Genomic DNA, 13,975 nt, shown 5'->3' with positions numbered 1-13,975 from the left:
CTGTTACAGAGAGACATCAGAGTTATCCACAATGAACAATTGGTGTCAGGAAAAGGTCCATACGATGTCCCCCTCTTCTAGTATCTGGGCATCTATTGGATAATGAAAACCACAAGAGCTCATAGTGGACAACCACAATGCAGCTGGATGATCTAGACTTTGTTGATGAACTTACTTTGCTATACCTCGTGTCAACAGCAGACACAGAAGACAAGCGAACCGGCAGATAACTCGCAAGTATAGATCTCAACATCCATAATTTGAACCTCCACTGGCAAGATGCCCTCATCATCAAGAACCTCACGTCAACAACCTGTGCAAGAGGAGATCTACATAACTAAGATGGGTGTGGATCAAGGACACACTCCAGAAACCCAATGCCACCTGGCACAAGAACCTCGAGAAGGACGTCAAGCTAAGAGAGCTGACATGAAAACACAAGACAAGACAGAAGACTGGCAAACTGGAGTCAATGGCCAGTACTCTATAACCTACTACTGATAAGCCTTTCTATTTTTTCCCCCAGTGTTTCATGTTCAACGTCATGTTTCCATCACTGCCGTTCAGAACCAGAGTCGATGAAAACATGTATCTGCTGCAGAGTCATTTCACCCGGGAATGAAAACCAATTGTATCCATTCCCATTGCAGACAAAAGCCAGATGATAGCGGGTGTTAGTGGGTTTTTGAACAGTGGAGAAGGGGCTTAAGTAAGTAAGTACGATTTTGGTGGACTGTTCTTAATAGTCATCTAGGTCTCTGGAGTACATTTAGTTTATATTTTAAAGTGTCAATCCAGTAATTACATTTAAACACAAATCATAGAGTATGAAATCTAGTTGTAAAGTGAGACACTATTTTGAGCACCCAGGGGACCGGAAATTCTTGAATCTTGAATGCAAATGAAACTCTGTAACAATAATAATATATATAATATTTAATAATATAATAATCGCAAAAGATGCACAACTTACTAAATGGAGAAGTTAATTACACCTCTCAAGGTGCATTTTGAGGAGGAATGTCCAATATGTATCTATTAACTGTTAATAGAGCTAACAATTATTGGATGCTGAAGATTACAATACTTTAAAACATCCTTTTCATCCTTGATTTAACGGGTCCTCTCTACATCATCACTTAGAGTGAATCTTGTCCTACTCTCAATGTCAGAGGAATGAATAAATATTTTCAGTTTGAAAAACTGAGCACCAGTATCTGGCTCTTTCTAACAAAGTAAAGTGAAGAGGAAGCATTTTCCTCAAACTGTCTCTGCTGCTTTCTGTACTATTCACATTATTTTCTGCCACTGGCTGCAAATGGGGTGGCATTAGCAGTAAACCTTCAAAGAAGCTGGTGAGCTTAGGCCACTTGATTCCCACTGCCTGGCCAATGTGAGATATTCAACTCCAATCTGTCCGATTGATTGCCTCTCTATCTCCCCCCCCTCCTCCATCCCAATGGGCTGCTTTCAAAGTTTCTGCATCTCTGTCTCACAGGCCCATCTGAGCCAGAGTGGCTGTTCTGCAGTATAATTACCCATCGACGAATGGGAACCTGCCATTGACCTGGCCCTCCACTGATGGAGCCGGGCCCGTAGCAGGACAGTAAAGGTGGACTGTGGGACCATAGGAAGGGGAGTGATAGGGAGGAGGAGGGCCAAGATGAGACGGTAAGGAGGGGAGGGAGAGGTAGCAGGTGAGCGAGAAACGTGGGAGAACGTGAGGATTGATAAAGGATAGATGCAGTGCAGAAAATGATATGGCTACAGTGTGAACGTTGCTGCATGAGGTGGAATGAAAGGTTGGAAAGAGGAACAGAGGAGACAAGACGGAGCATTGTAGCAGGAGAAAACACTGTTGAGAATAAAATGAGAGAATGATACTTCCCATCCCCTTTGGTTTCCTCTCCCTCCCCTGCCAGTGCCACGGGGGTGGCTCACAGCAGGCAGACAAACGGACAGCTGATGATAAAGCGAGTGGGAGGTTTGTTGCTAGGGGGACAAGGCCTTTTTAAGCCCATCGATCGGGATTCCTATGCAAAGGTAATTAAACATCTGGTTGTCTGTGCTATCCTGGGTCTTAAGCAAAGAGTGATGGCATCCCAATCTTCTTTATTTTGAATTTCTACTAGCTGTGTAAATTCAAAGAAAAGGGTATCCTGCAGGGCCCAGTCTGCTGTTCATATCTGTCAATACTTCCTATTGAAATTCCACAGAGGTTTCCACTTAAAATGCAAACGCCAGCCTTGCCCTCCAGATAAGAGAAGAACAGACACCGTGGCTGTAGATATCGTACTGTATAATGGTGCAGCCCTTTCAGTAAGGACATTTCTGCAGAAAATTGAATTCACTTTTTAATGCAGACAAACCTGGGTAGAAAGCAAACATCCCATTGAGTATGCAATGAAGAACAATGTGATAATACAACCGGACTCATTCACAACACACACAGATAAAGGAAATGCTACCTGAAACCAGTCCTGAATAGAAAATCCTTGACATAAATTAACCCTGCATTCATTTCCCTAACCGTGTTATGGATGCAAGTGGTTTTTTGTGAATAAAATATCTGTCACTTTTCATTGCAAAAGTTTTTATGATTTGGCACCTTTTGTGTGAGATAAATTGAGTTTATTTCAAAGGACATTCTCAGAGAATGTTCAGAGAATCATATTTCAGCATATAATTATATACTATGTATTTTGTTCAAATTTTACAAACTATAATTGCATCTTCTCTGCATGATTGTTGGAACTTTCTGTGAAAAACTAAATAAGGTTGTGGGTGTTCCCTGTCCATTGAGAATTTATATTGTGACTGTAAGAAGTAAGATGTCTTTTTTTGTGCTTTTGATTAAATACCACAGTAAAATATTTTTTTTCTTTGTGTATAGTGTGTAGAGCATGAGTGTGGGATTACTGTACCTGTAATATGACCCAATGGCCATGCTCGGCTGCCAAAGTGAGGGCCTGTTCAGCAACAATCTCCTGGCCTTGACCCAGAGAAACATTATGGAAGTTCTTGTTGTCAAATGTGAAGCCCAGTGTCTTTCCTGAAACAAAACGGACAAGTGTCATTTCAAGCAGAATATCCTCCTGACATGCTGGTTAACTATAGGCTTCAAACTGTTCTTTAATATTATTTTAAATGATTGATCCTACTGAGAGTTAGGTAAGATATTCATCTTACCTCAGTTATTCATCTTACCTAACTCTCAGTGGGAAAGAGTTAGTTAAGATAACTAACTCTTAACTACTCTGTGGGCTCTGAGGCATATTTAGCCTGTACGGATTTTTAGCCTGTAGCTTGGCATAACATGTAGTAGCATTGGTAAAGCTAGCCTGGATGAAAGGTAAATAAAAAAAATCTGTGTGATATGACGATATACAGTATATAGTCTGGTGAGAGAAACGTGTCGTATCGTTTCAAAATACTCTCAAACCTTTATCTTTATGAAAGGTGATGAACATTTGGACATCCCTGTGTTCTTTCACATGGCATTAATACCAGCAGGACATTTACATGAAGGCAACAGAAACAAACATAGAGGACAGTGAAAGTGAAGGAGAACTAGGTAATTCCCAACAGAAGAAAGATTCCAACGAGCCGAGACAAAAGTAGAACCTCATACCTAAAGCTACTTCTGTTGCATGGATGTGTTTTGGATGAAAAGTCTGAAATGGACCACAAAACCGAACTTTGCAAATTATGGTTTAAACGGTTCCCCTCAACATACTTAAAACATCACTACCTTCTTGTATCTATGCAAGACTCGTGGCAAACAGTAAGGAGAGACTTATGGATGAGAGACACAAAAGTAGTGGAGTATTCAAAACAAACTTCAGACTCTGACGCCGCGAGACGCTTTTGCCTGCAGCACAACATATGGCAAAGAGTCATGAGGATGGAAGGAGGTAACAGCTGCCATTGCTACTTACATCTGTAAAAACATGGCCTCAATGTACCTGGTCAAGAAAGGGTAAATGTATCAGTATCTAAATACAAAATTAATTCTATTGGGATATGAAACCTAGGTCAAATCAAGCAGCCCTATAATTATATAATGTATAGAGTAGCCACTAAGACATCAAAGAGTCACTATGATTTGAAAAGCAAATAAAGAGGTCAACTTCATTATTTAATAAGGTCTTTCCAAATGTTGCAACGCCTCAGTGAAAAACTGCTGAATTAAAGCATTTGGTTTTCTGTTTCTACTGAAAACATGCAAAGTTGTTTAAGGGGACATTTGAATATCGTAACCTGCTCTTGCCAGCTTTTCCAGGGCCATTGCTGCAATAATTTTGAGGTGATTTCAGGATGGTGACTGCTGAGCCACCAATCCCATAGAAAGGCCTTGAGTAGGTCTAGCTTTAAACAGAACTTAGTACACCACCAATTCTTAGCTGACTATTAAACTGAAAAGAGAAACAGCACCCTTAATATCATGGTGCCATGAGCAGTGATGTAATCGCTTACATAAATGAGTGCCGATATGCATTTGAACATTCCTCACATAGTTTTAAATAAAGTTAACAAGCTTCAAACTCACGTTTATATTTAGATAACAGTGATATTGATCGTTTTCATCTAATTCTCAGAAAGAAATTAAATGAAGTAAATTTCTTCAAATGAAACAGTATGTGTTTAACTTCCCAGCCAGCAGAGGGTCAGTGACTCAGCCTTGTCAACCTTGAGATTTCATTCAAATGGTACAATTACTTGTCTGTTTCATTAAAACTCCAACCTGAGTGTAGGCAGATAGCAGAGGTATGTCTGGGGGATGTTAGTCTCCTGCAGAGCAAACAAAATCACACCATCTATCTAATGAAAATCTAATTGAAGCCTAATACCAATGAGAAACCCAATAGTCACAGCTATAATGGCAAAGCCCACTTTCCTGGTTCAGGGTGCTGCTACTCCCCATCAACATGCTCTGTCCACATCTGCAATTGACTACTTGAACCTTTCTACTTAAAGTGACTGACTACAGTCAGAGTGGGGGTGCAGATAATCAATGATCACACAGCTTACAGGCAGCTCCATGAGAAGTGTGTCCTCTTATCAAATTGGAGGAGGATTGTAAATTTCAGTTTGGGTTGAAGGCCTGTCTACAGCAGGTGTACGTTTGATTTCCCCACCTGCTGCTGCCTGTCTATGTCAAGATGAGGCCTCTAAGATATTCAAAAACAACTGTGCAACAGCTGTATTTGTTGAAACGACTCTCTGGTATGGATCCATTAGTTTAAGAGGGACTTTAAAGAAGGAACAGAAAAGCAAAGAAAATCATACATTCACAGCACATGAATGTATGATGCTGAATTACTAATAGAGAAATACTGACAGAGTATATGCTTAGGGACTTGGTTAAAGTAGAAACACTGGAAACCTCTCAGTTCCGGTATACTGCAATCTGAATATTTCATCCAGCTGAATTCAAATGGCACTGACTTATTCTGCAGCAGATGAAAGTGATGGTGCCCGGTTCCAGGTCAGTGCAAGAGCTTTGACTTTTGGCATTTCTTTGGTCAAAAATCAAAACAGCACATCCTTCTGCCATCCGCACAATTCATAAGAATGTAAAGTAACTCTAAAACCAATGACATTTACTTTTCACCGCCCCTAATACACCAGTGGTGTTGTCTCATATATTTGTGACCTTTGGTATAATCTCCTCAATCTATCCAGAGCCTGTAGTGCATTGGCAGGGATGGCTGATATCACAGCAGAGTCACACAGCACTATCTTCCCCGTGGTCATGAAGGCAGGTAAGCGTGCACTTAACTTCAACAGGCTTTAAAATGTAAATCCTGCCTGTTCCCACCACATAAAGAAACGACAGCTAGACCGGCTATATGCTGAAATTTTACAGCTTATTAAAGATAAAACAAGCAAGAGTATTACCATGTTTCTCCACATCCTTCAAAGGGTCAACTCCGGGAGAGAGGATGAAGAACATGGGCGTAGCTGGACTAGACTCTTCAAAGGAGACGGCGAAGTCCAGGGCTCTGCCAATCACGTACTTGTTTCCCAGTTTCTCCTCGACAAAATCTCTGTGGGGGGGAACACAACTCAGTTTGCAACACTTTTTTTACTATCTTTGACCGACAAGCTGAATAATCTAAAGAGTCTGCAGCCTCTGTAGTACAGTGCATTGGAAAGACAGGTACTATATTACCTCTAGTCACAACTGTGTTGTCATTGGCTGTTTTCTACATCTGTCGGCACTTAAAACACTTTTTTTCTCTCATCGTTCTGACCAAATGGTTTTGTTTCAGACATTACACATTTTCCACCTTTTAATCTTTGCTGGCAGATTTTCTTGAAAATGCAAAGCAAACATAAATGCAGAGGAACCATTACTCATTTATACACATTATCATGTTTACATAAAATCTTCCTTAGAGATCATGCTATTTAGGGATCACACCCCCGTGATGCCGGTCAACATGTTTTCATATTGATGTGTTCACGAGTCATACATATACACACAATTACAAAGTGAAAACAGCATAAACCACACTGTAGTGGCTGGTCCACACATGAGAATGTTATTGTCTTTAGCTGCTTTTAGACATATAGTGCACTGCCTGCCATTTGAGGCTGTATGTGAGAATGCAATTGAACAAGTGAGGGGCTCTGGACGTTCTCCGGAGTTTCTCCAAGCGGCCCCCAAGTAAAAACCCTAGATAATGTCTGATATAACACAATAGGAAATCCTCAGCAGGATTGGCTTCACATACGAAGAAGAAAGTAACAAAGATGTCAGGGGAGCTTTGGTGATTAGGGCCGATGCTGGTGTTGATGTGCTAAGAATAAAAACACTTGATCTCTGGTGAATGCATACGTCACGTTCTGCCTCTGCCTGCTGCGCCACCCCTGTACTGTTGTGAATGTGTCTGAGCAGAGAATCCCCTGCTGCCTTGTTCAAATTTTAAAGGCAAACCCTTAAAGTCTGCCCAAATATGTGGATATCCTCTGGAGGTCATGTCTGAAATCGGCTACTTATTTGATATTTTCTGAATTGCAATATCCAGATAAGATATTGCATATAAATACCAGGTGTAAAACACTGTGCCCACAGTTGACATGATGACATTTCGAGAGGTGAGCGCTGTTTCTGGTCTTGTTTAATAATGAGGCTCATTGATTGTTCCTGGAAAGTCGTATAATTGCAGTTATTTCTGTTGGTCTGAAGCAGGTGATCTTTCAACTCAGATTCTAAAGATTCTAAAGTCAAAGGTTAAACAGTTTAACCTGTTACCTTTCACAAGGAGCACAGGTCAGTAAAATCCTTCACAGATCACAGAGCAAACGTCAAGCTAAGATTCCACCTCTCACCTGACGGCGTATGTCATGCGGTCAGGCCTCAGAGCCCTCATCATGCATAGCCTCTGAAGCGAGTTTTTGTTCTTCCACTCCTGGGGGAATTTCTCTTTTTCAGGACACTCGCCCTCCACGAACTTCTTCCAGCGTTTGGCCGAACCTTCGATGTCTTGATCCAGGTTTCTGAACTCTTCCAAGAGACACAGGGCCTGGTGGGGGAGGAAAATAAAAATGATCATACAGGATAACGACTACCATCTTTTTTTAAAGTGCTGGTTCAGTGTGATTAAGTTTTTGACCACTTCAGAGCCATTTCGTAATAAACAGCAAAAAAGGACAAACTTTGTTTGCAAAAGTTGGAGGGAAAAGGAGACAGAAAAAAGTTTGACAGGACTGTTTATCTCTCCTCATGCCTATATAAATAATATTTATTCTGAAATGGAAATGCTGAGTAATCACGATCCTTTTCAGAACGTTGTGGGGGGTGGAGATGACTGAATATGCATCCGTTGCAGAACCAGTGGGGGTTATTGTGATGCCCCAGCTGACAGACACCTTATCTCAGCTGTGGAGAACAGCAGTGTCTTGCAGTGCAGCCTCCAGCAGGTATACTCCCTGACAAGCATACACACACACACACTAGCTGTCTGCTCTGCTATATCATCTATGAGGAGGGTCCTGGAACCCTCCCTCAGCAGACACATGGAGTTGGCAACAAGGTGCCACGGAAAGAAATGTATGCAGTTTTTAGCTCTCCCACAACCTCCACTTAGAATGAGGTGGCATGGTGGAGTGAGACGAAATAGCCCGGCACAGTCAGAGTCTGTCACTTCAACTCAGTCTGTCTAATTACTGCAGGAGGTTGGCAACCTCTTGGCCCCCGTGAGGGGAGAACACACATGTCACACAAGTCTCATGGGATTCCTGCTCTGCTCATATCCTCAGGAGAGCCAAGCATTCAGAGGATCTTATCCTCCTTTAACTGATTATGTACCCAACTGCAATAAGAAAATCGAGTGACACAATTTGATTAGCAGTACTTTAAACATCCAAGGTGGTTCGAGAGCAGTTGGAGAAAGGCCGTCTCCGAATCCTTGGAGGAGTTTAGGTTAAGTTAATATTCTAGGCGGTACAGATTGAAAAATTCATGAGCATAATGGGGGGAAAAAACCACGCTACTGCTTCGGTTTGGTGTGCTGCTAAACTGATGTGACAAGCAAGGGAACCTCTGCTGCTCGATGTTCACAGCATTGCGTTGCCAGACGTATGTCCTTTAAGAGGAATTATGGGTACGCAGAGCTCTGCTGCTTTTAAAATGAACCAGGGTTGTGAGGCAAAGCTGGGCCCCAGAGAATCACGTGCCGTCAGACCGCAGGTTTGGGTGAAATGGAGAAAATAGACTTCAATTAATCCTTAAGTGTGTTTTCAAGTTAAGGCAGAGTTGTTGCTGGGAGACTGCGCTGCACAAATTGCATCATAAGAGGCAACTCCACAGACTGGGTTGAGCAACCAAGTGCTAAAATAACTTGAGGGAAATTGTGGATTTCAGTCAGGCCTCTCGAACATGATAGGGTGGACGAAGAGGCATAAGGGTCAATTAAATTTTTTAACGACTGGAGACCATATATCTGATATTTCAACATTGAGGGGCAGCTACATGGGATTCCAAAAATGGAGCTGATCTAAACACTGTGTGTATGTACCTTTCTAATACATCTTTATGAATGTCAGGAGGAGAGCTTGATCTCTTGATCAAAGGCAGATTTTGAGATATAAAAGCAGCTTTAGTTGGTTAAATTAACACATTAGCACTAAAGTTTTGTAATGATTCTTTTTGCATTCATTCCATTTACTTTAGTTAATTTAGTTCGCCCAATGCATGTGGATTAGAACACTATTTGACTGTAGGTTATCATTAATCATTAAATCATTAAAGCTTTCACTTTAGCTGTGCTGCAACATGTAACATCACATGAGGGTTGAGTAGTTAGTTCAAATATGTTTCTTGGATAAACTGTATTAAAGATAGGGTTGGTAATCCTGAAAAAAAATAGCAAGATAAGGCTCGATTTGATTTGGTTGGTTAATGACAGACAGGTATGACAGCCAATCATATTATTTGGATAGAGTTTGGATTAATTGAAAATGTTCTGTCATTTGTCCAACCAATTACTTGTCTTCAGCTCTACAGTTGTTGTCACCACTTCGCAGAGGATCCAGTATCGCCTAATTCTCGATTGACCACTCACTTAGACGACATTCTAATTGATTCCACCTCTGCGAGTCACAACAAGAACTCAGCTCATTACATTTTAGCAGCGGCAACAACACAGCAACACAGTACCTTTACACCTCCCCAGGAGTGGTCGGAAAAGAAATCCACCGGTGATGTTACACCTGGTTGGACGGGGTATCTCAGAAGGAAGTCCAGCTCTACAGGGTTTATTTCTTTATCCATCAGAAGGATCTGGGGACACAACAAACATAGATGACTTGGAGATGCTGTATTTCGAGCACACACCGCACTTCCTTTCCACTTGATTAAATCCAGACAGGTCCTCTTGAACAACTGATTCAATGGCCAGCTTGTTCTCAAAAACAAACCATGCGGAATGTGAAAGCGGCCTCCCTTCCTACCTGGAAAGCAAGCTGAGCTATGTACGTGAGCTTGTCACATTCAAACAGGCCCCTGGTGGTGTACTGGAAGACTGAGGAGGTGATGCTGTCAATTAGGTTGGACACCCGCTTGGTCAGAACTTCATCCTGCTCGGCCTTCAGAACAGCTTTCTCGAAGACCACGCTGAACGCCTGGGGATTGACACACAACACAAATTACAAGTTTTGTCAACAAGAGAGTCCCTTTCTAAAAGACATGGATGGATTGATCAAATGACACGAATCATCACTAGCTGTTGTGTTGAATGTGGCTCAGTTACAAGTTGGACATTGTCATTTGACATGATGGATATGATGCAGTTAGGCCTGATCCAGCAGAAGGAAGTCAGAGTTTTGAGAGAAGGATAAAAAAACTGTTGGTTTTTGTCTTTTCATGGGATTTTTGTCCTTGAAGCCGTGTCACTGTCTAATGTAAACTGTGAGCTCCTGACGTGTATAGGGTGTTAACAGAGAAAGTTTGGGCTGTTAGGAGAAACTCATTTTATATGGTGATTTCTGTGGTCTAATTTACTCAACATATCAAGCGGTGCAGGTATGAGGGCGACAGACACAACTGATCAAAGGCACTAATCAAAGTTGTAGTCTCACTGAATTCTTGAAAAAAAATTGACTGACTGTCAATACAAACGTCATTAAGGTAATAGAATAATTGTCTTTATCTTCTACTCTGAGCACCAAGGTGTCATTTTTGCCAATTTTGCTGTCACACTTTGCTCTCACCTGGTGTGAAGAACACATCCTGTAATGCATTTTATTTCATTCAGAAGGTCAAAGGTATATCAACACTGAATGTGTTTTCATTTGATTACGTTGGGAAATAACTTGGGCCTGGGCAGCTACCTGCAGAGTCTGGAGTGATTGCAAACCATATCTCAGGCTGCCTCCTCTCAGCACTCGCTGGCTGACAATATGAAAGACATTATCCTCTACATAACCACATTAGGGAGCCACAAACACAATAAAAGCAGGACAAAGAGCATAAAACATGGTGAGCAAATGGAGAAGGGAGGGGAGAAACAGAGGGGTGAGTGTAAAGAGGGGTCTCACAGGGGGCCGGGGAGGCGGGGAGGAAACATGGCAGGTCAATAGTCAGTATACCTTGAGAGAGAACTGGTACATGGGGTGGATTTTATTGAGGTCGTTCATTATGAAGTACAATAAGGAAGCCCGTGCTGCTGCTGGTCGGTAGTGCTCCCGAGCCTCATTGATTTTGGCCTCTGTCACCTTGGCTTCTTTCACCTAGAGTAAAGATAGTGCAAACACAGAGGGAGTCACACTCACAGACACAAGCGCACATCTGTACACATATTCATACACTAAAGGTTCATCAGTCAGCTAATGATGAAATTGTGCACTATCCAATAAAACACCCTCCAGTAAAGAGCAGAGCTATTTCAATTTCACGGTTCCTGAGAATATGTTCCCACATTGCATGGAACATGATAATTATTTGACTTTTCAGTTTTTGCAAGCAAATGCACAATTATGCTTCAGAACGAACATCTGCAGCTCCCCCTGCAACCCTCAAGAGGATAAAAGGTGAATAAATTTATATATATATATATATATTAATATATACGGTTAAAAAAAGGTGAATAAGGGATTTAAACTTTATTTTCCCAATTTGTCCCATCGTGTCCTTCTATCTATAGTAAAAGTCAATGTGTATTTGAGTTTTTAAGTTTCTCTACACAACACAAAGTTATCTCCTAACTATTTAATTGATTCCTAATATCCACTAAATACTTGCACTTAAACTTGTGATCTGTAATCTGAAGCATTGATAAAATAATAATAATAAAAAAAGAAAAATACCTTTTCTTCGATCTCGGCAGCAGTGCGTTTCGTTATCTCCAGGTTTTCCACCAGTTCTGTGTCGCCCAGGAAATCTCCTGAAGCGGAGGACAAACGCGACAGCAGGTTGTCCTCTAGCGTCTTCAGGGTGATCTTGAAGCTGTTCTGCTGCTTCGTCAGTTCAGACTAAGAAACACAGAAACACACAAAAACTTTCTGTTTGACAGATTCTGCATGTCAGAGGATTTCTCACATACATCATATGCTTGCTGTCAGATTCTTTTCTGCCCTTATCATCATAATCTGAGGCGGAGGGGGATGTTCAAGGTGTGGGTCAATATGAGGACGTGAATACTGAAGGGCACCTCAAAGGCAGAACTAATCAATATGCTTTGCATCGGCTTTCTGGACCCATAAAGGAAGCGCTCTGGGCTGGATTAGCCAGCTGCCGTCTGGTTGACAACATCAAACCTGCCGAGCGACCCAACCCTCGGCGTGATGACACCGTCGATTCCAGGAATAGGAGAAGGAGCTTTGATGGGAAAACTACACACACACACACATTGTGAATCATTTGATACATGGCATTATGGGTTTAATTATGAACCTTTACAGGCATCAGACAGAATAAGCACGCATACACACGCAGCTCAGTCCCAGGGTTTTGCTCGCACCTCACCATATGGATTAACGCACCCCGTCGTCTAATAAAGCTTAACTCAAACCATTCTTTTTTTTCTGTCTTTGTTCTCATTGAGAGAAACTTTCAATTTTTCAAAGAGAGCGCTGTTTGAGAGGCGTTTGGAGAACAAAGTCGACAGGGCATGGTTGCTTCACTTTATTGCTTCATCCCGCTTTGTCCTTCATTATAGTTTGTTGCAGCTTCTTGTTTCTGCTCGATAATGACTTTGCTTTTATTGAAGTTTCCTTTGATGAAGCCTCTGCGACCTTTGAATTGTTGTAATTATGGGAGGCTGGGCTGTTGGGAGATTTGCCGACTCCAGGACTTTTTTGGCGACTGATAATAGTTAACGTTTTTTTGAGTGGCGTGATCCCAAACAGGAATAACGTTCTGGCTGTAGATGTTCCTGCCCCTGTGTAATCACCAGGGGAGCTGTTAGGCTGCCGCGGGGTCCTGGTCTTTGTGTCATAATGTTCCCATGACAAAAGGCATACATAGTTTAAATCACGCCAGTGGAGCAAATACTTTTGGAGATCACACTGCTTAATTGGCCTTTTTATGACAATATTTCCTTTTGCGGTGATGAGAGATATTTTACACCATTGTTAAAACTAATTGAGCCTAAACTTGGTTAAATCTTTCATGCTCTGTTTTTGCATTGTTACTTTCTCCATACTTTAAAACGTCTCTGCCAAAAGTGAACAAGGGAAACTGAACTGATGGGATTTGTGATATTTTTAAGGCAAGGACCTGACATGCCTGCGCTCAGAGCACCGAGCAAAAGCCCAAAATTGTTTTGAGTGGTGGACATTTAACTGAGAACATTTGCCTGTGTGACTCAGCTGTGACCTTCTGCTTGCCCAGACTCGGAACTCCTGAGGGGAAACGCCATCCACGCTCAAACATTCCCAACTGGATGCAGTAATGAGTCAGTTTTTAAAGATTGGCTTTCCGCCGGCACATTGTACTCGTAATTACTCTTGCTTGAGAAAAACAAACAATTAACCAGTCAGCAGAATGCCCTAATTGGAATAAAATGGAGATATTACATCTATCATTCTTTTTTAGGCAAATGATTACTGAGTGCCACTTAAGTGCAGCCTTTTAGCTCTCATTAACGCCCAATGCCCACGCAAGAATGGTGCCGGAACAAACAAGCAGAAGGATGCACACATGCACACTCATATGAGGAGAGGGAGGACAAGACACCAGACGAGTTAGTTATTGTGATAAAAGGTTGTGGACTGATTCCCCCTGTGCGCTCTAGAGAAAAGGCAACTTGACATTTTAAGCTCCTTAGCCCGTCTTTGCTCCGTTAAATGAGAGCTCTTTCACCCAGTAGTCATCTTACGGCTCAGGAGCAACACTAACCTCATTAAGAGCTATAATGACACAGAGTCATTCAAAGATTAAACAGGTACAGACAATTTGGGCTTCGCTATCAGTCTGGCGATAGTTATCAGTCCGGGTTGTTTACTGACAACAAAGAGCCATTCAGCG

The 13,975-nt window shown here is 41.8% G+C and overlaps 1 protein-coding gene across 1 annotated transcript in view; it reads right to left on the bottom strand.

The window, feature by feature from the left end:
* Positions 1 to 13,975, bottom strand: part of LOC133027607 (dynein axonemal heavy chain 9-like) — a 127,042-nt gene that overhangs the window by 17,517 nt on the left and 95,550 nt on the right. The window contains exons 64-70 of the mRNA XM_061094657.1: positions 11,815 to 11,979; positions 11,098 to 11,238; positions 9,961 to 10,131; positions 9,668 to 9,790; positions 7,339 to 7,532; positions 5,902 to 6,050; positions 2,925 to 3,052 (exon numbers count right to left, since the gene is read on the bottom strand). Coding sequence (XP_060950640.1) covers positions 2,925 to 3,052; positions 5,902 to 6,050; positions 7,339 to 7,532; positions 9,668 to 9,790; positions 9,961 to 10,131; positions 11,098 to 11,238; positions 11,815 to 11,979 — 1,071 coding nt within the window. The remainder of the gene's footprint in view (positions 1 to 2,924; positions 3,053 to 5,901; positions 6,051 to 7,338; positions 7,533 to 9,667; positions 9,791 to 9,960; positions 10,132 to 11,097; positions 11,239 to 11,814; positions 11,980 to 13,975) is intronic.

The sequence above is a fragment of the Limanda limanda genome, chromosome 21 (genome assembly GCF_963576545.1).
Source record: "Limanda limanda chromosome 21, fLimLim1.1, whole genome shotgun sequence".
Taxonomy (NCBI): domain Eukaryota; kingdom Metazoa; phylum Chordata; class Actinopteri; order Pleuronectiformes; family Pleuronectidae; genus Limanda; species Limanda limanda.
The sequence above is the reverse complement of the archived record's forward strand: the minus strand, read 5'-3'. Positions and strand labels throughout refer to the sequence as shown.